Raw genomic sequence first — 26,337 nt, forward strand, 5'->3', positions numbered from 1 at the left:
TCTTGACAGAAATGTTTATTATGTAACACACAACAGCTACATACAATTGTACAATACTATTTTAAAGTAGTATTATAGTTTAAAGATGTAACAATCTTTCCCCTCCAGATACAGTACATAATGCAATCCATTCCAGATGGTAGTAAGATTGTTCGGATTCTCTCTTCGGAGATCTGTTCCTAGTAATGAATGTGTCTTGTTTTCCTTCTTTAGGTGGATGACATGCAGTGGCCCAATGGAGAGCAAGACATCCCCAGCTCTGTCTGCAGTCTACCATGTGAAATGGGCTACAGAAAGAAAATGGTGAAAGGAATGCCATGCTGCTGGCATTGCGAGCCATGTGACGGATACCAATACCAATATGATGAAACCACCTGCAAGCTGTGTGCCTACAACATGCGTCCCAATGAGAATCGCACTGGCTGTCAGCCCATTCCCATTGTCAAACTTGAGTGGCACTCCCCTTGGGCTGTGATTCCTGTCTTCCTGGCGATGCTTGGAATTATTGCCACGATTTTTGTGATGGCCACATTCATTAGGTACAATGACACTCCAATTGTACGTGCATCTGGTAGGGAGCTCAGCTATGTCCTCCTGACTGGGATTTTCCTTTGCTATATCATCACCTTTCTCATGATTGCCAAGCCTGATGTAGGTGTGTGCTCCTTCAGGAGGATTTTCCTAGGACTCGGGATGTGCATCAGTTATGCAGCTCTGCTGACCAAAACCAACAGGATCTACCGCATTTTTGAGCAGGGAAAGAAGTCTGTTACTGCCCCACGTCTCATTAGTCCTACTTCACAGTTGGCGATCACATCAAGCCTAATTTCAGTCCAGCTCCTGGGAGTCTTCATTTGGTTTGGAGTGGATCCGCCCAACACTATTATTGATTATGATGAGCAGAAGACAATCAACCCTGACCAAGCCAGAGGAGTTCTCAAATGTGACATTACGGATCTACAAATTATTTGTTCACTGGGATACAGCATCCTCCTTATGGTAACATGTACAGTTTATGCTATCAAGACACGAGGTGTTCCTGAGAACTTCAACGAAGCCAAACCCATTGGATTCACAATGTACACCACCTGTATAGTGTGGCTGGCCTTCATTCCCATATTTTTTGGCACAGCTCAATCTGCAGAAAAGGTAGGTGTCTATCAGTAAACAGTTGTTGGCAAGACGTTAGAAAGACATAATGTAAGGTATAGAGAGTAGTACAGTTACAATTGTGTATGAAGATTATATTTCATGTGCTTAACCTATTTCTAACATTTACAGTTGTTTTTTTTTCTAAAAAGCAACACTCAATTTCTTAGTTTCTGATGAAAAGCTTTTTAATGGATTAAAAAGAATATGGTCAGCAGAGCTGTAAAACATAACTTAGTAAAAATCATAATATGGGTAGAATGTACTGGCTAAAATAGAGATTTAAATAGACGTTGTCAATAAATCATTATATATATATACAGTCTATCCTTATCACACACAAAAAGCCTTAATATCCTCCCTAAGTTGAACAAAATAGTCAGTTTGCCTTTATGTATAACAGGGTCTCTTTCAGTTCAATTTATAATTCATTTACAGTCTCATGTAGCTATTAAAAGTCTGTTTTGCAAGTATCAGATTGTGCTTGTGGCAATTTTGAGACTGTCTCAGAAACCAACAAAAAAGGATCAGCTACATATAAGTCCTTAGTAAGAAAAGAAAATCTTTTTTATGAAGAAAAGGTGCTGTCTCATCAGTAATGATGCCACAGAGAAATGAAATCTAAGGTTCAGGGTCAAATCAAAGTTAATTCTCTACAATTTCGTTTTTGGAAATGCTTCATTGTCATGAAGACATTTTCCCATTACTTGCTATACTGCCTTCAGCAACATTCCTTCTCATCTGCCTATTTTGGCTTAGAAGCTATTATATCTGAGGAAATTGAAAAATGCAGCACCCACCCTAATCCTTATTTCCTTGGTCACCTGTTACATTGATTTGGATGAACTCCAGTTCTACGGTGATTATAGCAAGGGACTCTGCTTATTGATCTGAGGTTTATACTACTGTATATTTTGCAATTTCCTTCTTCTCATTGGATAGATATACTTAAGAATCGCAATCATCATGCCAGGAGAGGTATTTTTTATACAGTATCTCTAATCTTTTTGATACCATTCCTGTAATAAAATAGTCATTGACATTATGTATTGGATACACTTAGTAAAGTGAAGAAAAAATTCCATAGATATAGATTACAGTACATATACAGTGATTAATTTCTGTGTTTGGTTTATTTGTCCACTAATTTCACTAATTACTATCGGTTGTTGCTGGGGAAATCTTTCTCATACTGTATGTCAGTTTAAAGAGTAAATGCTGAGTGGTGGGAGACAGAGACAATACCAAGAAGGATACTGGATTCCAGAAGGAATTCAGAGAAGTTGTTTTGTCAAATTTACAGATAGTGTTAAGGTCTGTGTTTGTTTCAGGAAACAAAAACAAAAGACTATATTTTTTACAAAACTATGACTCTGAAGGAAGTGGCTATAGACTCATATGCTGATCCCAACATATGTCCAGTGTTTCTGCTAAAAATGATATATAATACTAAGGAAACGCAGACAGACCTGTTTGGAAAGACCTATCCTTTTCAGATTGGACTGTAAGGTGCTGACATCAGCGCATATGCTACAACTGCACAATTGAGCAGAACTGTGACCCAGTGGCTTTTGCTATTTGTCCTTATTTACTGTCCTACAGCACATTGATCTTAATACAGATGCATACACCTTTGTTTTGACTACAGATGATTTAAAAGCAAATCTAGACCAATTAAATCCAAGTTTACTCAGTGCACTGGATTTAAACAAATGTTCCATTGCTAGGGATTTAAAATGAATTATTGATTTTGCAATTGATACAATTTTGAATTATGACATTATTTAAATTCATCCATTAAATTCTAATGTGTAATTTGTCTTATCATTTGACTATTGTTTTACTTTTGCATCATAGAGAGGTTCATTCATTTCAAAGCAGTGTTATATGTTTTACCCATTTTGTATTATATATGTTATATAAGTTATAAATCATGCAGCAAAGCAAATAAGGGTATAGTTACAATGAAACAAGTAGACAAGTATCCATAGAGATCTATTCTTAAAATTGTTCATCAACTGTGAAATTAAAAGGGCAGTTTTGTAATGAGATGCACAGACCCATTGATATAACAGCATTTTTCTTGGAAAACAATATTGCTAATAAAATGACATTTTTGATAGGACATAACATTTTTTTTAAAAAAAGATTCAGCCATCCTTCAGCATTTCAAACAGACACATACTGTAATTGTGTGGTTGCCATGTATCTTTGAACATTATGTCTCCATATATATATAGATTTAGGTGGGATTTTTTATAACAAAATAAGCTGTGAATTATTCTGGCTGTAAAGATCCAAAAGAATACAGGTATGAAATACTCCCACAGAATGCTGCATGATTGGTTCACAAATAATTGTCTTTTAAAAAAATCACAGTCATGAACAGATTGTGTATTGATGCAGGACTCCAACTGGGATTTACAACTGTATCTTATCCAGCAACCAAATTCAAACTTCATACACCTGGGCTTTGGATCGTGACAACTGTTCTGTGCTTTGCATCAAATCCTAGAGCTCCAAAGCACTTTACAATCCAATTCCTATTTAACCAATAACTTCATGCTGCATTACATCCTCTTTAATGGTACAAATTGGCATTTTGTGCAACCATACCACACAACATTTTAGATTATTTGCCCTTCTTAGTGTAATCAGTGTAAAACATTCCAGACACAAGCTTGTTACAATTGTATAAATCTGAGGATCCAAAAGTATTTTGTTATAGAGCCATTAATTATAGATCAATAAATTTGACTTCTGCTACATGGAAGGTTATGGACAAGATAATAAGAATTTATCAAGAACATCTTTATTATAATAGGGTTCTACAGAACAGTGGTAGTTTGTGTTGCTTCTTAGAACAGACATACTGTATAAAAAAGATGGATAATATGGATATAAACATGATACAATTTCCACAAGACCATAACATAAAAGAATCATTATTAAATAGAAGATGGAAAACATCCAAGCTAATGCATGCATTTGGAGTGAGATCTACTGTAGATAGTGGATATTAAACATACTTAACAGCATATGCGAGGGCTAAATATTAAATTGGTGTGATGTACAGTAATTAGTGGAGTACCAAATGGAGCTGTATTTGAACCACTGTTCCTCATAATTTAAATAGATGCTATAGGTTCTGATATAGTCAGTACATAAGATTCACAAATCATACCAAAACAGGTATACAGTCATCTGAAGAAGGCTCCACGGCCGAAACGTTGTGTTTTCTTTCTTCTCTTTTCAGCGTGGAATAAACCTATTACTTGTTCCTATATAATCATCTGTCTGGTTGTCTATGGACATTGCAAGATACCCCACACTCCCCAAAAATCTCAAATTATACGTGATCAGATGTTTACAAAAAATAGATATTGTTGACCAAATTGACGAAAGACACCTTGTTGTTTTCAGAAAGGGACCAAATCAGTTCAGTGTCATCATCTCCGTGCATACTGGTAGCATTAACAGTCTCATGCTCTCAGTTTACTCACAGCACCCTGTTTTACAAAAGCCTCAATTTAATTCAGGATTTTTTCTCTCCATTTTTCTTCATGTTTCTCTAGATAACTAGATTCAAATCTTAAAACGTAAAAGCAGGCATTGATTGTCACAGTGTGTCCAAAAGATTACGGAGGAACAATGGCTTCAACACCTATTAACTACTCAAGATGGACTTTTTTCATGCCATGTGGAGGAGGCATGTTGATAGATAAGGCAATAAAAGTGCACAGGTGTTTAGCGACTAAGGCCAGTGGAACAAAGCCATTAGCCATGCTATTAGTCTTGTTTCTTCACACACACATATCCACAGAGGACTGTCTTCTGTAGTACATGTTCATTAAGCATCCCTTTAGGGAAACAGTCTCTCCCACGTTTCACTTTTAAAATCCATTACCAGGCACCTATACACATTATTAAAAGAAAGGAGCAATTATTGACAAGAGTGACAGATCGAAGTGCAGTACACAACATCCAGGCTCTTTAAAGCTAGTAGACAGAACTATACTGAGAAAATGAAGGCATTTTAAACACAGGTGGAGTGGTTTTGTCATTGTATTACTGGATAAAGTGCTTTATTTGTGCAAAGTTTTAAAATAAACACAAATCACAGTATCAGAAACAAAAGCCTAACCTTTAGCTGGAAGCTGAAATTAAACCCTCTATGTTCCCTCAATCAATTCCAGTGTGGCAGATAGACTATTTGTGGACTTTGTAAACACAAATATATTTGCCATAAAGCAAAGCTAACAATAAAAGAAATATTTTTTATAAATCTCACATCATTCCTCTGGATGATAGCTCCAGACTTTCCATAGTCTTTTACACCCTCTTTCCCAGCAGGCTCTGAAAATCATCTTCAACTCACTCACCTTAGCAAAAATGTTACCATGTCCTTTCTGCTTTATACTGTAATCCCTTAGAATTGAAATGAATTATGGAAGCTGTCATTTTTATGTTAAAAAAGTTAACACTTCTTCAAAAGAGATAGATTATATCTACAGCTGATTGCTGTACCTTAACCCTTTGCTAGAAAACATTATTCAAATAATAATTTCATTGAAATTTGGAAACCAAAGAACAAAATGAATAATTATAGACACTTAACCCGTGCTTAGTTTATGCCAGAGCTCTGTTCCAGGACCTCCCTGCCCCTATTGAAATTCTATCCTGGTTGCTCACAGGCTCTGAACGTGCACAGCACTTCTCTGCTGCTAGGGGATATTTCCAACACTCCAGACCAGGTCTTCCAGTATGGCAGTTTTACAACTAGAGTTCAGAAAGGTTTATGTCACTTGTATAACTTGCTCATTGCAAAGAGTACTGTTGCACATTGTAGGGATGCAAGGAGTCACAGTACAGTCCAGTGAAAGTTTGAGATTAATTTAATTGTACTGAAAATGGTCACTTCTGGAGAACACTGAAGAGACACACACAAGTTGTATTTCTGTATTCCACATTCTACAGTACTTGTGGTGTAGTGTCTATTCTTGATTATGATATCCCACCTTTCAGCTATTTCTGTGGTGTCATGTACAACAGCAGGTGTGTGTTTAAAATTCCCTCAAGCCAGATCAGGAAACCAGGAGAATGACCTCAAGCCAGAGCTAGATATCTACAACATGCACATACAGTTTAAAATTATCTTAAAGACAGGCCCTGTTTTTTTCTCATGGACTCCTTGATGGTTTAGTTATTATAAATTATTGAGCAAGATGTGGTAAAAATAACTGGTGAACCTAGATTTGTTTTTAGAAAAGAATCATGACGGGGTGCCAGTGAGCCCTAATTATTCAAACAGATCCTGTCTGTTCACAATGCTGATTACAGGACTACAACTCTGGAAAAATTGATCAGACTGACAACAGGTGTCTTGGAGGATGTGTGTATGTAGTAGTGTGAAAATTCAGTGGGAGAGTACAGTGAAAAGATGAGTTGAATAGCAATTCCTGTTTTGATTTGCTTCTACAGTACTTGTAAATGGCAGGTGGTATTTCTGTGTATATTTTTAAAGTTGCATTCATTTTCATAGTGTGGATTGTATGTTTTCTTTTTGCCTTTTGGACATGCGGGATGCTATTTCCTAATAGATTTACCTGATGCTGTGTGGGCTTCTCTCAAGCTCCAGCAGCCCGTGAAAATTAATATGTGAAGCAGCTGCCCATAGAGCAGAGGAGTGCGTATAATAACATTATTGTGTTAGCAGAGAACATGACCTGTTGGTCAGATTGCAGCTGATGCCCAACGACTGTGAGCTGAATTTTTTTATTCCATTCCGTCCTGGCACCTTACTGTATGTAGGTGCTTTTTACAGATATAAATGACTAGGCCATATTCGACATTTTCATTTATCACAGCAGTGCTCACCATCATTTAATGCTGTACAAAAGTAAAATTTTCACTCCAAATGATTTTACTTCACAGCAGAGGTATGGTCACATCATATGGAGCACAACTGATCTGAGATCTGATGCAGATAATGGGGCTAAATCTAATTTCTATTTCTTTAGAACTGGAAGCCCAGATTGTAGGCCTGAGGTAACCACTGTGCACTGTTGTGATTCTTACAATGTAAATAAAGTTCACAGGCAGGAGGCTGAATGGAAGGTGCTTTAAATTAAAAAATAATAATAATTCAGATAATTTTACAAGCCAGACAAGTAAAAGAAAAACAGTTTTAATTTGTTTTACTTCACTTAAGATACCGTATGTAACACGGAACCCAAAATGGTGAACACTATGCTATTTCCATTTTCTAGTGTGATATTGTACAGAAATATGTTCTGTGATAAGTAGGAGAATGTGGTGTGGTTAAGTCCATAAGCCTGTCAATTCAGAAACATGTGGGCTCAGCTAACACCCATATATATTTGTATGTTTACTTTGTTATACCCTAATACCGACAGCCTAAAAACTAGAAAGCATGTTATTTGTATATTGTCAGGTGTCACATGGTTAAGTGGTTTTAATCCAACCCCTTAGAATAGTAAACTTAAATGGGGTAGAAGGATGAATAAATATAGAAAACATGTGTTTTTCTGTGACTTGATTATAATTCTTCACTGTCTTTAGCAGTTCCCATGTTTCCAGTCTTAGCCTGTTACCATGGTGACTGTATTAGGATGATGATGAACTAAAAAAATTAGATAGATAGATAGATACTTTATTGATCCCGTGAGGGAAATTGCAGTGCAACAGCAGCTTAACACACACAACACAGCCACAGTGTAACGAATTATATACTAATAGTACAATACATACAATACAATACAAGAGTTACTCACAGTCCGGACACACAAGAGGAAACTAGAACAGAACAGTACACAGAAAATCGTATCACACGTATGAATATAAATATAGATGTAACCATAGATATAAATATAAATATAAATGTATTGCACAGGTCCCTGGCATATATTGCACAAAAGTGGTTGTAAACGGGAAAAAGAAAAAGAAAAAGAAAGAGAACAGATGTAGCAGTATATGTGTATATGCGTTTAGTCCAGAAACAGGTCACTGTCGCTGTTGCCTCTGCCAAGACGCAAGGTGGATGCGTTGTACAGTCTTATGGCAGACGGCAAGAATGACCTCCTGTAGCGCTCCCTGTCGCACCGTGGATGAATCAGTCTATTGCTGAACGTGCTCTTCATTCCTGCAATTACATATAGTTAATACATTTTCAGCTGTTTTTTTTTCAGTTTTAGTATTATTCTCCCTTAATGTAAAAAGGTATTATAAGTATTCATGTTAGATCATGTAAAAACAGTTGGCTTCCTGTTGTAGAGCTGTAGAGATGAGGAAATATACAGAAATGAGATTTAGGTTTTTACATAAAAGGTGGAATGAGCATTATAACCAGTTGAACAATTAAAAATGACTCTCATCTAATCAACTTATTTTTTTCTTAACTAAAATTGTATTCAGGTTTACAGTTAAATTAGAATCCTTTGTGGTGAAATCATGACCTGCTCTAGGAAACAGTTCTAAAACATTAGAGGCAAACATAAATTGACACTTAGCTCAGAAATCTTCCAACACCTTCACTGTGAGTCTGATGCAGTTGCTTACAAAATATATAGTCAGGGGAGAATACCACATGAACATTTGAAAGTATTGTACCGTTCATTATATTTTTGGCATTTTGGTGTTAAATGGAGGCTTTTTTAAGCTGCATGGCAACACTTTATTTTTAGCAACAGCAATTACTTATCAAGACATGTGCTGTGTATTACAAATTTGCAGTGGTTGAACTTTTTAAAGACCTTACACTGAGAAGTGCAGAAAAGGTGATGTTGTCTTAAACAAGATTTAATATGATTGTGCTGTTATAGTCCTGATATTATTAATAATATCATATGAAGGACATTACTGTGTAGCACAGGGGTGGAGAAACAGTCATTCTGTATCTTGAGCTGGCTCCCTCTACTTGAGATGTCCTACTTTGTACTTTCCTAAGGTTAAATATGGGCATCCCAGATGCCGCTTTGGGAAATGCTCCTGCTGAAGGATTTTGACAGAAGTCTTTAGCTTGGGGAGACCTTGAAGTTGTTTTTCATTAGTTGCTGTAATGGCAAAGTTGGCACCCAGATTATAACTGTAGGAATATCACTTATATCAGAAGAACAGTGGGTCATACTGGATTTTTTGCATCCCTGAACTACTGTACTTCTCTTCTATGCTCTTCTGTGTATTACCTGAACTTAATATGTAAGGTGCTCATGGAGACATTAAATAAGATCCTTTTTAGCAGACTAGTTTCAGTATATCTAATGGGTATTTGTATATACAGTATAAGTAAAACATTAACGATTTAATGAGTGGTGAGTATAGGAGAGTATGTGAATACAGTAAGTAAAGTCACACTATAAATTAACCACCAAATATTCTTCAATATTAGGAAAAGCTGTTTTACTTTTCAGTATAACCCCTTATCTCAGCAAGGATGAGTCTATCAAATGGGCCAGAGCAAGGTTTTTACTAATATCTGTGTAATCTTACGAAAATTATATACAATTTTCTTAGAAGTGTTGATGTTTTTTTTAACGGTTTCCCCAAAAAAGGTACAATCATCTCTAGAAATAAGGACTTTCCTGTGATCTGCGAGATCTGCTTGGTGAGTGCATGGATCAAAACAATGTACTGTACCATGATTAGCAATTCTTGCGGGGTACTATGACTGAGATGGAATTCAAGAAGGGCTATGCTGCCTAAAACGCATGCATGGCACAACTACAGGGAGGATATAGCTAAGAGATCTATTAATCATTTTGAGGAAAGAGCAACTGACATCAAAAAATATTTTCTGTGATGACTGATGGTGCCCCCATTATGGATGGAAAACAGAAGGGATTCATAAAGATCATTGTGGGTTGCAGTGGCCACAATTTTAACTGTATTATTTATCAAGAAAATCTTTGTGCCAAGATTTCAAATTATGAGCTCAACAGAGTGACGACTTGATGTAGAGTGTCGGGAAATGAATAGTGAATATAAGAACATTCCATTTCACTGCAATGTTATTTGCCTAAGTACAGTAGTGGGAAGGTTTTGGCATGATTTGTGCAAGCTTTGTCTTGACACAATCAACATCTTTTTGTCAGAAAAAGGCCAAAACTACCAAGAAACTGCACTATAAAAAATGGATTACAAAAATGTTTCTAGCTGACATTACCTTGCTGTACATACAGCCTCTGTATGTTGGGTGCAGATCAAACTGATAAGGGTCTTTTTGAAACATGGAAGGCTTTTCTTGACATCTTTTCTTGGGACATTGACAGCTTAACTTTCTGCTGAATTTCAAAACATTGCATAATCCATGTTGCTGACTTTGGAGTGTACTGGCAGCACAATTTTTTATCAGATCTCTGGATTTCTAATATTGTGGCCCAATGTTTCGTTTGCATATTAAACCAGCCAGCTTTAACACCACAGAGATGGATTTTTCAGTATTTCAGTGGATGGAATGTTAGGATTTTGAAATGCACTTAATTGAATTACTGTTCAGTGCTGGAACTCACTTGAGGCTACTGAAAGTGATCATAGCATCTCTATCATGACCTATTGGAAGTCTCTGGCGGTGAAACTTGGCTGTTTGAAAAAAGTGGCATTTCCACTGCTCTCAAAATTTGGCTCAACATAACTCTGTGAAGAGGTATTTTCACACGTGTAATCAATTTTGTGTCTCTCTCGTAGCCAGTTTGCATACGCTACTTTAAGTACTGTATCAAGCTATGGGCCTGGAGAACTTTATGAGGGAAAACAAGGGCAAGGATCACATTACATGGTTAAGACATGCATAATAATTTATGAATTTTAGATTAATTATTATATTTTTATATTGAACTTTTATTCATCAACAATTAAGTAGGACTATTACTGACATTAAAAAATGTACAAATGGCACACAAATCCATGCATGTTGCGTGACCCCTATTTTAATTAATGGTTTGGAATGTTTGTATTTTCACATTGATGTAAGTATGTACAGTATATCAATTGGGAGTTTTTTATGCTGGATATAATCCATAGGCCAAAAGTGATGGAAGGTGTTGGATTAGATGTTTTTTTCATTATAGAAGCTTTGTTTAATTCGATTTTTTATGTTAAAAAGGCATCAAGTATTCTGGACCTGTTCAGTGTGTTTTTTGCTATGTATTATAATAGATAATATAATATAGAATATATTATTGTGGATAACGTACTGTATGCTGCAATATACATTATAGTGCTATAGCACTAGTTAGAATTATACAATACAGTACTGTATACTGCCAGCTAAACAAGAAAAAACTTCAATTTCCTTCCTAATTGCTACCAAGCTTTTAATGTTCAGCAGATTAATATTTATATTATGCATTGCATATGGGTGTATTGCTGAACAGAGATCAAAAATGAACCAAGACACTATGCATCCATCAGTACCTGTGGAACACAATACATCTTATGAATCACTTGTGTTGCTGCAGTACATTCTAATTGTGATGCATTAGTGTTAGCAAAAATTGGGAGGCTTGAGTCATTTAGTCAATCACTTCCACACTTGGACCCTGCCAAAGTGATAATGTGAGGAAATTAGTAACTAATGGAAGGCACCTGTAAACCATTACCAGTGTCAAGAAATCCATAATATTTGTGTTTCTCTGAGACATGGCAGCAATATTTGTTTTATGCTTTAGGTCTTATTAGGGTTGAATTCAAAACAATGATGTGTAAAATTAACAGAATTGCTCGTTTTGGTAACCATTTTTACTCAAATACAAATTGATGTTAAGGCTAAAAATGATACCGCATGAAACTGCTGCAAAGAACGTGATTGATTTAGTTTGTCTGATTCTTTAAAGTCCTACAGCCTCCTTCTCCTTTCACAATAAAAAAATATTCATCACTGGTTTATACAGATCAAATGAGGAATATTAAAAAAGTGAAGTTCCATTCTTTACCTGTTGCCAGTAATAAAACACCAGTCAGCTCATGAAAATTGCTCTTTTTTTTCTAATAGGAAAACCTACAATGCAGTAGTGAAGTGTCACAAGTAAAATAATCCTACATTTTACGTAAATATCCCTATTTCACTTTGACATTTTAAGAGTTTATTTTTCATTTTCAATAAGGTATAGTAATCAGTTCATTGTGAAAATAATGAATATACTGTAGCTATGAGTGTCCAAACACAGTAGATGTCAGTGGTCTCAGAATTGTTTAATGTACCTCACATTCTTCATTCAGGGGTCTTTATTTTTTTGATCGAGATTTACTTAGTTAAAGAATGGTTAACATACTGAACGCAGAGAAACCCTGTTTACCTGGAGAATTCCTTAATGATATTCACACTAGCTGTTATTCTAGTACTGAGATTTTTTAATAGTAGGGATGCATTTCATAAGGGTAGTCACTTTCATTTGTATGTTACCACTAGTTATAACTTCGGTGTGTCAAAGGGATTCCATTTTTGAATATTATTTTGTATTTCTTTAGGATGTTATTCTTTTTTTTTTCAAGAAAGATTAATAACATTTCTTAATGCTAGTCACAGTGCACTGGTGCAGTTCTTGTAATAAATTGAAATACAAATCAAAGTGAACCACCGTATCTCCATCTATATCACCTGCAAAAAATAATGGTATTTTTTCCCAGCATAATTTATATACTGTATAATTAAAACAGAGTAGCCCATAATGGCTATTTTTCAGTGTTTTATTCACATTTTAATCTGAGCACTTTAGACTTTGATAGGTAACTTTGGATTTATTACACGCTTTTGAATAGGAATTTATTCATAATTTTTATTATGGGCTGGTTCATATGGTTTTTCCCTCATTTTCTGTTATAAACATGTTTTTAATGTAACAGTTTTTTTATATAAAAATTATTTAAATTCTTGTCTTAAGCTAGAATAGTTCTCTGTTCAAATATGTTTTGTCATTGTGCCATTCACTATGATCATGTTTAAAACACTCTGAACTTAGGAAATGATTAATCTGTGTGGTTTCTATTCTATTGTATTGAATTGGGGGGATGGGAAAAGTTGCATTATGTCACTTACAAGTCTGTTAATTGCTCTTTCAAAATTGCCTGAAAAACATTTGTTTCCTTCAGTCTTGTTTTTACTTCCCCAAGTTTAAAAACTTAAAAATATTTTGAGAATAAGCATTATCCTAGAATGATTCAATGAGAAATGAAATGAAACAATGGAACATGTCAAAGGGAATAAATCAAGGAATGAAAAGCACAGCAGATTTCATCTTGCAGATATTATTGGATTTGTCTCTGGTAGCAGGGAGATGTTTGATTAGAGTGTCATGGAATCTCAGCTCTCATCTCTCCCTTCCCCCACCAAGCCAAAAAGACATAAGGTCAACGTCACTGAGATGAGATGGTTGCACTAGTGTGTACAGGAAAACAACAATACAAGAAAGAGTTTTCTTGAGATTTATGCAGCCATTTCTTTCTCCTCTGAACAGTTAACATTTTTATGAACGCATACAGAATATGGATGCATATAGATATAGTGTACAGTATATGTACTGGAGCACATACTGTACATATGTATGAGAACATCAGTCATACAAGCACGATATTGATAGAGTAAGTGGATTATATTGACTTCTGCTGAACTAGCTGCCCTGGTAAGAGATGCTATCAGGTGCAAGCTTTTGTGTAATTAAAATGTAACAGAACCTCTTAAAGTGTTTGAACAGATATAAACCACTCTGGTATTGTCCATTTGCTCTAGGAAATTTGCTGGATCCTTAATTACATACTCAAATCCGATAAAGAACAATTAAGTACCTGACAGAATTGAATTTTAGATAAAAAGATAATGTTGGGAATACAAGAAAATTAAAGAAAGGATTATTTTATGGCCTTTTTGTGAGTGCAACGAAAATATTGAAGGGATACTGCTGTAATTGAAGTATTGGTTAATAACTTGGAACATATTGCTAAAATAGCCATTACACCATTCACATAATTTTGTTTTATCATGCATAGTAAGTTCACATCAGTAAATGTTACTAAAAAGAGAAAAAAATCACAATTAACTGCGTGTTCCCTTTATACATTAATTAAACATCAATCATAGCAACTCTTACTTGACACACCAGTACAGATTTATGCCTAGATCACACCACATACTATATATAGAACATAAAACCTGTTTTAAAAACATTTTTCCATCTGTAATTCATGTTTTGAAAAGCATAACCATGTATTATTTAGGCAGCATGAGTCAGATATAATACAGGACCACAAAAAATTGTCTAATTTTTCTAAATTAATTAAGTAATTCTCAGGCCCTGATTAAATTACATTTGGTTTGCGAAGTACCTTTGGAAGACAAAAGCCAAACTAAATTGCAGATATGCCAGTCAAGGTAGGACATTCTACTTCTACTGTATGTCTGCCATATTGTAAAAGAAGGAGTATTGCACATATCATACAGTACTTCATGTGCTGTAAAAGAAAATTCCTTTTTCACCATGAGAATAGTAATTTTACTCAGGAACACTTCACTGATATAAGCAGTAAAATTAATTCATAGTGACAAACATAAGACGAAAGATAAACACTGCGAAATTTCTGACACAAATGTTTAATAAATCTACCGTATAACATGCAGGCTAGCTCAGTTTCCTCATTATAATCAGCACACTTTATTACTGTAAATTCTTAAAAGGCTTTAGGGGAAAAGTGAATGCCACATGCAGAAAGACCAAAATTCACACTTGTGAATGAAAAGAGGGGGGCGTATTCTCTTCAACTTGATGGAAATTGTTGGTCAAGCATGGTGGAAATAAACCGCAACAGAGAATTGCCCAGAGTGATATTACCAGACAAGGGTCAAAGGAACTTATCTTTACAATGGCAGGGCCCTGCAGCATGACTGTCAACACTTTCCTTGCAATTCTGACTCATTTTGAATGACTCAATGGTGCTAAAAATGAATTCATATACTGTATTTATTCTAGTAATGTGAATGTAACACAGCACAGGCTGCTGTTTTGACAAATTGGGTTCCATAGTAGCTTCCAGGGCTGTACACCCAGCTTGCTAATAATGCAATTTACAATTTTTACAAAGTATCAAATGATTAGTGCACATGCAACTTCAGAACACAGTGAACTAAACTACAAACAAAATAGTGTCACACCAGTACAATGCACCTTGTTAACCTCAGCTTAGTATAAGCTTTATTGAAGTTAATAGAACAATGTTTTCATTTTTTTTTATGCCATGTAATGTTTCAACCCTGTAAAATGTACGGCTACCTTTAAAAGACAAGTATTGCATATCAAATTCTCTTTTGGGAAAGTATTCAATGATGGTAATGCCATTTCTAAAAAGAACAAAGGAAAAACATAGTTAGCAACTGCTGGGCTACTTTAATGCCTTTGTCTATAAAAGTTTACTTTAGGTAAACAAATAATATATTACCAACCTAAGTTTATTCTTATATACTGTATGTTCAACTTCTTTCAAAGATGTTTATTAATTCAGCTTTATAAACCTAGCTTTTAAATATTAAAAATAGCCTAAGAAAAATTACTCTAGCCATAATGTGTGGAAGAGATAGGGTTATATATTAATGTGTTACCTGCCCCAACGTTAAATGTTTTTTCAAAGGACTTTTTGTTTATTTATGGCTCTAATATGATAAAGCTTTAAAAAGCATGTTTTACCTTTGTTTTATACAGTCACAAATAGCAGTTTATCTTATTGGAGTTCATGTTTCTTAGCATGGTAGCATTTGTTGGCATATTTTGTTCTAGTAACAATCCTCAAAGCTTTTTCTTATATTAATAGAATATCCATATATTATTAGAATTGTTTTCATCCATTTTTCTTTCTTGATAAGTCTTATTTTTGTATGTTTTGTATTGTTGTTTCACTTTTAGTTATGAAGTTTTAAATCCATGTAATTAAATATGGTTGGAAATTGAGCCCAACTAACATACTCTATGATTACTCACCAGTTCAGTACTTCTGACATTTCTACAGCAAACGAGTTGTTATACTTTCCTGAACTACTGTATCTACAGTATGAACAACATGTTTACAGTTTACATGACCTTGTATGTGGCCCTATCATTGATGTTCCTTCCTTTGCACTCCAAAAACTTCTGCAATAATAGGCCTTCACTATACTGTACGAGTACAATCAAAAGGGGAGGACACCTTAAAGCTGAATAAGTCTGATGTTGTACCCAGTATTTTTGTTATGGTAGAAGACTGGTCAGGTCTCTAAAGGTCTCAAAAATACTGTTATAAAATAAAAATTTCAGCTGCCATCACAGCATAGCAGGAAAAGTATAGCCAAATACAGTACCTTTCAAAATTGTCATTGTTTGTTGAAATATAGAGTTCACTATGACATTGTCAAGGAATTCCCAATTTCATACCTACTATTGAAATTTTAAGCATTTCGATGTTAAAGGAATTAAAATTATGAAAAATGTTGGGAACTATTTTTAAAGTTCTTGACCTTTCTATAAATTGTAATATTAAGGTTATCGGTACTTGCATTTGCACACAATCTTTTATTATTAGTCATTAGTCCTTATTATCAGAGGCCAATGTACTGTAACTGCCAATGTTACTCTTCCTTTACAATATATAATGAGAGAGTAAAATGTTTGTCCTTCACTCCCTTTAGCCTTTATAGAAATGAAATTAAAAAACAGAGAAACTACTGTTTTGAACAACCTCTTAATGTACAGTATGTGAAATAATGCCACATAATTGCTTGTGGTGTTTCTAATACTTTTTGGTAACATTAATGTAAAATTAAGGATGCATTGCAACTTGTCTTTGTGTTCTGAGACAGGCACGTAACCCAGACAGCTTTTCATTTGGCTGCTTACTTTCAAGGTGAAAAGCATGCAGTTCGCATTTAGCTCTGGGGCCTCAAAGCGCGACAGCAAAATCACAGTTTGGAACCATTAAAAGAAACAATAAGAGTTTACAACACAACATGTTACAGAGAGTGACATCACTTGCCATACTGCTGCTGACCCACAGCAATGGATTGTCCGCCAGCATTGTTTTTCAGCTTTCTGTAGAGCTTTTGAGAAACACACAATATTGAATGTGTACACATCCACTGTCATGTCAAGCCATTTAGTTCATATGATTTACTTTGAAAGCATCTGATGAGCAAAAAAAAAAAGATCAATGGAGTCCAGCAACATACTGTATGTGAAAAGGTCAATTTGATCTAATATCTTTTAAAATCAAAATTATGCCATTAGCTACACATCAACACTTAGCTGGACATTAACATTAGCTGGGCAGATGGATCTGAGAAAACTGGAGAAAAATGTTTTTCTTTTTCCCACTAACATTGTTAGAGCAGAGGGAACCTTTTTGGTAAAATCAGCTTTAATAAATATACAGTATATCCTTTTTTACACTGTAATACTAATTTGCAGGCTGTGATTTGGAACTAAAGACCAAGCTCAAGCTAAAGCATAGCTCAAGCCATTTACCTGCACAAGATCAATGTTGGAACAAAATCAATTTTAGCTCATATGAAAAATGGAAAAATTAAGACAAATTATAGCATCAAATAAGACTTAATGTGTGTTACCTGATGCATCAAAATTTATTCCTTAGATAAAATATTGAGCAAAGATTTTATTTTAATAGATTTTAAAATATCATGTGAGGGTACACCGTCAGGTACAGTTCCAATACAGTACAGTATATAGTCAGGATATTGCTGATTAATTAATTTGCCATTATTTATAACATACTGTACCAGCCCTTTAAATACTTTTAAAGTCACTAGACTGCAATACAGTAGCTTTTCATACAGCTTTTGCTCACAGCATATACAGTATATAAAAAAGCACATCAGTATTCCGTTCTAGCTTCATAGAACCAGTAGAGCTGTGCCTCCTAAATGAGACTGTCTTTCTTCAAAGCTTGCTTTGTGCTTCAAAAACAGGCTTCATGGCGTACTGTTGACATGTAGCCAGAGGCTTGTCTCATCTGTTAGCAGGAGTGTCACTAGATTTGGTACTTACACCCTGCAAATGGTTCTTTTTTTCAATGTTCACATTTTCCTGATAAGTGTCTATGCAATCTCTCATCTCAAGCATATCTTAAGCTATCCCTGGATAATGCATACTGTAGGTTAGAATATTCAGAAATAAAAGAACTTTGTTGAAAGCTAACAGCCTGTCTTGAAGGGGAGTGTTAAATAATTTGCAATTGCTTTTTAATGTTAAGGGAAAAAAAGCATTAAAAAGTTATAAAAAGGCAGGTGCGAATAACACCTTAGGACTCATATACTGTACACTGTATTATTTTTAATCGAGGATCTCTCAGTAACACAATCAACAGGCTTCATTGCAATGTGAAGGCAAAATGTATGAACTGTTAATGACTGTGAAAGAAAAACATTAATAGTACGATTAGCACAATTGATATTTGCCAAGTATACATTTTATGAATACCTCATTTTATGAATACCTCAATATAAAATACCTCATTTTATGAATACCAGACTGGGACTTCTATTCATTTAATTCACAAAGTGATGACTGTCTCTAAGTTCCTCTTGTCTCTTTAGAATGTTCTTGTCTCACAATTGCATACTCAGTTCATTTCCTAATTCTCTGCATCCAGTAAGGTACAGTAAATCAGAACATGTTTTAGAAACCATATTATCAGAAACCAAGTCATTTTCATGAAATTCAATGGCAATATTTAAATAATAGATAAACATTATTTTCCAACCCAATCCAAGACTTTCTGGATGTTCAAAGATTGTCCAGATAAGGTCAGAGGTCAAGTCAGAGAAATTGGAGGGTTACAAAGTATTGTCCTTATTCCCTTGCTCATGTAACTAAATATTGCTTTAGCGGGAATTCAGCTGAACGAGAAATGTATTGTATATAAGTGCTGAAGCCTTGTATTCTGTAATACTAGTGAAAAGCCTGTTAAGTTGCCTCTATAACTGATGCAGTGACTAAAGTTCTGTATTTCTGTGTCATGAGAGTCACCTTCCCCATAGTATTGCATTTTAATGTATACTGTAAATACAGTATGAATGACTGACAAAAGTGTAACTTCCTTTACAGAATATTACTTCTTGAAGTAAGATCCTGGCATTGCATTTTCTAAGTGTAGACCCTGATGGAATTATAGACTCTTAAAAATGTCTTGCATGTCAATTAAAACTTTACAGCTCCTATTTATAGCATCTAACTAATTCAGCTTCTCTTCATGTTCACTTAGTGGCTACATTGGCAGCCTGACAACATTAGGCCTATACAATACACCAGGAGTCTTGGTTTCCATTTGGATTTCATTACTCCATTTTCAGCTCATTTCCTGTGCTGCCGGGTCTGATTACTAGCAACCTTGTACAGTTTTATTTTTGAGCACAGATTTGCCCTTTTCTAACCACATAAAATTATAGGTGGTGGGAGTGTTCTAAATGAAACAGAGCAAGTCTGGACTGTAATATTATTGAGTGTTTTTATTGAAGTTTTACTGTAATGTTATTTAATGTACAGTATTATAATATGTCTCATAAGGTCTCCGTAATCTTTCTCATGGCATGGATTATTTGTCAACACCATATCTTACTATGAATCTATACTTTATTATCATTTAAAGAAAATTTGCTTCCATGTCTTAAATAGCAACTCCCTTCGGTAGGGTTGTTCGTCTTACTCCAAAGCCACAAAAATTACTAGGCTCTTTTCATAACATGTTGAGAGAAGTATAAATGGTATAAAAAAATAAGCAAATTGGAGTAATCATTTCTTAACAAGAATACAATGGCAAGGGAAAAACATAATAAAAGTTCATAATAAGAGTTTAGACAAGGTTGTTTCTTTAGTTGTCTAAAATAAGGTTGAAGGAAATGGTAAAATACTCACTCCATTGTACATTTCAACATTTCATTGTATAATTTATAATAATATAATAACTTTAATAATTACTTAAAGTTTATCAAATGAGGATTCCAGAGCAGGTGGCAACCCTAATAAGCACAGTCTGTCAAAGTGCACTCTGGTGCCGCATTATCACCGCATCATTGACCTAAATAAAAGATTAGAATAGGTGTTATTTCATTCAGTCACTTTTTTTTCCCTGACCACCTGTATCGTACGTGGATTACATGAAAAGATGTCTTATGCGCAATAAAGCACATAAGGCGGACGTCTTAAAAAGAAAGCCTTGTATTAGCTTCCAAACTAAATACAGTATTTGGTAAGGAACAATTTTGATATTTGTGTATTTTCTTTATGACAGTTTTCATAGCTAAATAGGTTTTATGACAGGTGCATCTGCTGTTCATAAATAAGTAACCAAGTATAATGCAAAAACTGTTCCTTTAATAATTTTCTATCTTTAATTTTTGAGTTCCCTATATACAGTACAGGTAATAGAGGTAACTTCCTGCCACAAGATAGGGAAAAAAGTACAGTATACAATACAGTGTATATTTAATAATATTGTGGCTATGCAAATTTTTTATTTGGTACTTTATGATGGTGAAAGGTACAGTATAGATGTTTACTACTTAATTAAAGAACTAATGCTGGCAGACGTTTTGTTATAGATCGTTCTGTTTTATTTAATAGAATACAAAAAAACAACATAAACGTTTTTAAATATTATACATACTGTAATGTGAAGCCAAAGTGTGCCACTGCGAGAATTTCACCACCAGATATACTGTTCAGTAATTCTAACAAAATATTTATAAAAGACACAGTAGAAGTCAGTGAAGGAGAACTTTGAAGAAGCTCCAGCAGAGGAGCTCAAATTAGGTTTTGCTCTCATTTCAGTAGCTTTATCTATTTACATTATATCCTCACGTTAATTAAATATTCACTTTGTAAAGAAAAACTGATTGTTAATCATTGTCTTGATGGGATGAAAAATTTTAATTGCTGAGTGGCAGACCAGTCAAGGACTTTGTCATTGTTTATTTGTTAACAAAACTAACCCTTTTTCATCTGAAAATTGAACTAGTTCATAACGAGTTTAAACTGCTATTTGTGTAATTAATTTTTACCCTCTTATTTGTAAATTGGTGTTGAATTTACAATTCTCCAGTCAACTGAAAAGTCCCCCATTTCAGAAAGTTTAAATAACCTTTTTATATGAATATGTAAGGTACACTATATGAATAACATGCCTCATTTCCTTATTACAAGATATAGTACAGTATATCAGTCCCTGGCACTCTATTTGTTTTGTGCTGACCTGGACCCTGTAAAACCTCAATGTTGTTAACTGTTTGTAATCTTTGCCTATTTCCTTCACAGTTTGCTCTTTTATAAACCATAATTCTAAACTTAAATGGAAAGTTTTAAACATCACAGTATACATGTTTATCAGAGGTAGAATTGAGTTAAGTCTTTATTGGCTAAATTCTTCATGGATGTCTCTGACAGAATATAGAGGAAGAGCTAATTCCCTTATCTGTGAAAATCGAACGTCTGTAACTTGTAAAGCTACTTAAAGATTTTAAGCTCTTCTTCTGTTGTCTTTATCTACACAGATAAACAGCAGCATTTAATACGTCTCACGAGTATTCATTCACAATTATGTAAATATGTAATTCATCCTCATACAGTATACAGTATACTGTATATATTACTGAGAGACTGTTTCTGAGCTTAGAGTACTGTATTCTGATTTATTTATTTTACAATGAGAAAAGTATCAGGCATGATCCCCTCTTAAAATATTAAAGATTTAAACTTAGCTTTCAGAATACTTCTTGATTTGCTGATCCCTGAGGTTCATGGGGTATTAGTTTGAGCTGGATATCAAACCTAATCAAGTTAAGTACTTCAGTCCTTGAAGAAGTGTTACAATAACTTTTTAATGAGCATCAGGGAATGTTTGGATCGATGTCTATTAAATCACAGTCTTTTCATCACATTCCATACAACCTACAGAAGATACTACTGTATATAACTACAGTATGTTCATCCATTTAGCAATTTGCAAATACACCTTGGGAAGAGAGATCGGCAGAAGTATGGTCATATAGAGTATGATGTTAACCCAAGGAAAGAAAGACCAGGAGGCATAGAAAGTAAATAGTGTTTAAGCAGTAATAAACAGACACAAAATGTTTTGTAGCTGTTTTTTGTTGCTTACTGTGGGATATTCCCGAGGTACACATGTTTTCTCATGTCCATCATTAGTCATGTTATTCACACTGCTTTTCATCAAGTTAACAATTTCCAAAGAAGACAAAGAAAACAAGCTTTATTGTAGAGACAGAATAATGCCAAGTGAAGTCATCTTAAGAGTGAAAAACAGGGTCCAAAAGATAGATAACATATTAGTATTACAGTATATATGTACTGTAGATGTAGTACAGCTTTTAGTTATTATCAACTACTACTAAACTGTTGCATACAATGGGACTGTAATATTCTATCTTTCCATCTGAAAATGTTGCAATTTTTCTTGGGGTATTTTGAAATAGTATTTTTTATTTTTCTTGGAAGCAAAAATATTTTTTTAAAGTGCAAAAATGTAAGCTTGTACTTTTTCTGCCTGTACAGTAGAATATTTGCAAGGTATATCTGTTTCTGTGTATATACAGTACTGTAAAAGGCTTGTTGCATACAGTATAATTATGAACACAATCTGATTCTTCTTTAAATTTGTATTTCATGAAGGATAATGCAATAGCCAATGTCCAAGACACACTTACATTCAGACATTTATTGCTATAAATGTACATCCTGGACTTTTAATTTAATTGTTTTAAAGCAAAATATCAAAGGTTTTAAAAAACGTCCAGGAGGGTAAGTTAAAGACTTACAGGGTAAGTTCTGTACAACAAAGAATTAGATCCAAAGAATCTTTTTCAGGTGAAAAGATTTAACTGCGGCCTATTGACTGTAACATGTAAGCTTTTTTTTCAAAGTCTTTAGAAAATCTCTACAGGAGTAAGATAAACTCCATTTTCAATAATAACCTTTAAATCTGTCTTCAGTTTTATTAATTTTTGTCTCAGATTTCCCCCTCAGCACCTTTTTGATCTACTTTCTCATCTGGCTCAGAAAGGCCACTAAGAAATTCAACCTTTAAGGCTGACAGCTGGGACATGTGTGAGGCAGAGTGAATGCAGTATCTTTCGATCTCCACTCCTTGCCATAAACATGGTGAACCTAATCAGTAGATATTGTCGGGCTATTGGCTGCTGAAGGAGATGACTCAGTCCCAGCTCCTCCTGGGCCTCATCAAACATCCTCTCAGTTTGATCTGACATAGTGTGGCTCAGCAGATGATTTACCCTGTGTCTCCTGAGGAAATGTCACTGTCAATTCTGTGCTCCCCATGGATCTCAGGCCAACATCAGTAACCATGAATGATGAGGCTGGAGATAGTGATGTTGTATTCAAACGACACACTGAACATGTGACATAATGTGCTGGAACAGTATGATGTGCCACTCGAGACCCCATTAGGACATGGGCAGTCTCATAATGGAGTACATGTCCATGTTTATTTGCAGGACTTCTCAATGACTGTGCTTGAGCTGCAGAATACAGCTCTGCCTACCAGTTACTGGACTATATCTGGTAGTGGAATTGTCACGGACGTCCAAAGGGACTAACCGTGGGGAGCAGGAGAGCGGAAAAAGACCCATATGCGTAGCGGCGAGACGGGAAAAAGGCCCGGGCTCATTAGTGCAAAGAGTTCAGGAATGCCGTGTAGAAACCTATGCCCTCAGGGAGCGGACGAGGGGTGCTAGGCGGGTTTCAGGACATCAAAACGACAATGCTGAGCCAGGACAGAGTGCAAGACCCGGAAATATATAGCCCAAAGGAAAGAGAGGGACAGGAAGGACAGCAGACCGGAAACTAGGGACAGGACAGAGAAGGAGCGCCCTCTGGCTGCAGAGGGCGTGACAGGAATTCATCATAGGATATGCTGATTTTTTCTGCACCCCTCAAACAGCTAGCCAGAAGCCAATGATTTAAATGCTGATATACTAATTGAAAGACTTTAATGTTTCTCCTTCTCCTTCTTCCTCCACGTGAAAAATCAGTTGCTTCCAGTGATCCTCATGCTCCCATGTCAAAAATAGACATCAAAAACAGACATCTCTATTTTTGTAACAAGACATGACAAAACAGTTCCATGTGATTGTCAGCTCTGGGTGGAACGTAGAGATTATGCTCTGCTCTTCTTCTGGTTACTGAGCCAAATGTTGGAGCAAAGTCTCCTGCACAATTTACAGAACAGGATACAAAATCTAAGGCAGATTACATCAAAGCAGACTGTTTTCAAAATGCCAGACATCCACATATGAAATATTCACAGTGTGACATGTATATTCTTGACAAGCTTTAAACTGTTGAGACTAATTATCCAGCAGTTTTTATGGAGCCCCACGTCTAAGGAGATTTAAAAAATTACTAGGTGATAGCCATCTACTGGTAGACTGTAGACTGCATTATGGAAAGTAGTGTGAATATTACCTTCTATTTACAAGCAAAGGACAAACATGTTGTATGATGTATCGTCATTCATATTAACATCTTTATCATCATCTTCCATCATCATTGTAATAATAAATCCTCGAATTGATATAGCATATACGTTTTTTTAATTCTGCAAAATAAGCCATTTTCTTTTGAAAAGTAACACGCAATTCTGAAAGGGTTGTTTTGCTCTTCGTGTGTGGAAAATTATTAATGCAGACTGATTCTTGTGCATTTTCTATTCCTAAAGGATTTAAAGACCAGAAATCCACATTGGTTGTGGGGGGTGTAATTATATTCTAGGACATATAAAACATCTGTGTAGGATCTGGTGGGCCGTATTCAGTGGCCAACTCTTTCTCTATCTGTATCACGGAACAGCTTTGATCAATAAACACTGATGGGAAAAGCCTGAATTCACAAGCTAGAAATTATGATTATGAATGAGGAGAATGACACTGCCATCCCAAAGGCTTCTGAGCAATTTCTCATTTTTTTTTCTTTAAATCCTCCATGACTTCAGAGGATACGTTATTGATTGTATTCATATATACTCATATACAGTATACTGTAGATAAGAATTAGAAAGGCCATTACAGATAGCCAGTGTTTCTCATACATAAAGGTAATTTAATCTAAAGAGTTTTGTACTTTCATTTTATGCTTTTTAATAAATGAGTTTAGATTGTTTTGTACCATATTTTGAACAAATACATTGATATATTTTTTTCCTTCCTCTGAGACACTTTAATAAGAAAATTTTTCTTAAAGGATCAGAATGTTTCTACTCAACTGTTTTACATGGACTGGGTACATGAAGATAATTCAGTAACCTAAACAAGAAGTATAATAGACATGAAATATACAGAGAAAGATTTTTGCCCAACTGATAAACTGATAAAATGTTAACATCTTTTTCAAAACCTGAACAGATTGATTGTTTTCCCTCTCTAATATGCGATGTCTGTTCTGTTGTTTTCCACAGTTGTACATACAGACCACCACACTCACCATATCAATGAACCTCAGTGCTTCGGTGGCTCTGGGGATGCTCTATATGCCGAAGGTGTACATCATCATTTTCCATCCTGAGCTCAACGTCCAGAAGAGGAAACGCAGCTTCAAAGCTGTGGTCACAGCTGCCACCATGTCCTCCCGGCTCTCTCACAAGCCCAGTGACAGGCCCAATGGAGAAGCTAAGACAGAGCTATGTGAAAACGTAGACCCAAACAGTAAGTAATGGAAGACTTCCTATAGTAGACCTGGGGAGGCAATATCAAACACAACAATATGTGTAGTATACAGAGGTTTGTTTAAACTGTTTCCTCTCGTTCAACAGTTCCATTTGCCAAAATGCTGTTTTCTTCAGCATTTCATTATTTTATCATGCCGCTTCATAGGTATTATATAAATTGATATTTTGTTACACTTAATGTGGAAAGTGTGATTCAATTCAAATTATTCCAAAACATAAAGTCAGTTGACATTCTAGGGAAAATTCAAACAATAACGTAAAAAAAAAACCCAACAATTTCCATTACACATTGAACATTACAGTTTAGCTTTAACTTATCTTCAATTGTATAATTTTTTTGCTGAAAGATAATATTGAATGCATACTTAATTATCTAAATTCTCATTCATATGTTGTCCAGGCAATACTTTGAAATAAAAGGCTTTAAAGAGCTGCTGAGGTTTGTAT

At 34.9% G+C, this 26,337-nt stretch overlaps 1 protein-coding gene across 1 annotated transcript in view; it reads left to right on the forward strand.

Moving 5' to 3' along the window:
- Window positions 1-26,337, forward strand: part of grm7 (glutamate metabotropic receptor 7) — a 237,310-nt gene that overhangs the window by 197,243 nt on the left and 13,730 nt on the right. Inside the window, exons 8-9 of the mRNA XM_088636642.1 lie at window positions 214-1,149; window positions 25,621-25,867. Of these exons, the coding sequence (XP_088492768.1) occupies window positions 214-1,149; window positions 25,621-25,867 (1,183 nt within the window). The remainder of the gene's footprint in view (window positions 1-213; window positions 1,150-25,620; window positions 25,868-26,337) is intronic.

Source organism: Lepisosteus platostomus, chromosome 6, assembly GCF_059453375.1.
Source record: "Lepisosteus platostomus isolate fLepPlt1 chromosome 6, fLepPlt1.hap1, whole genome shotgun sequence".
Classification (NCBI taxonomy): domain Eukaryota; kingdom Metazoa; phylum Chordata; class Actinopteri; order Semionotiformes; family Lepisosteidae; genus Lepisosteus; species Lepisosteus platostomus.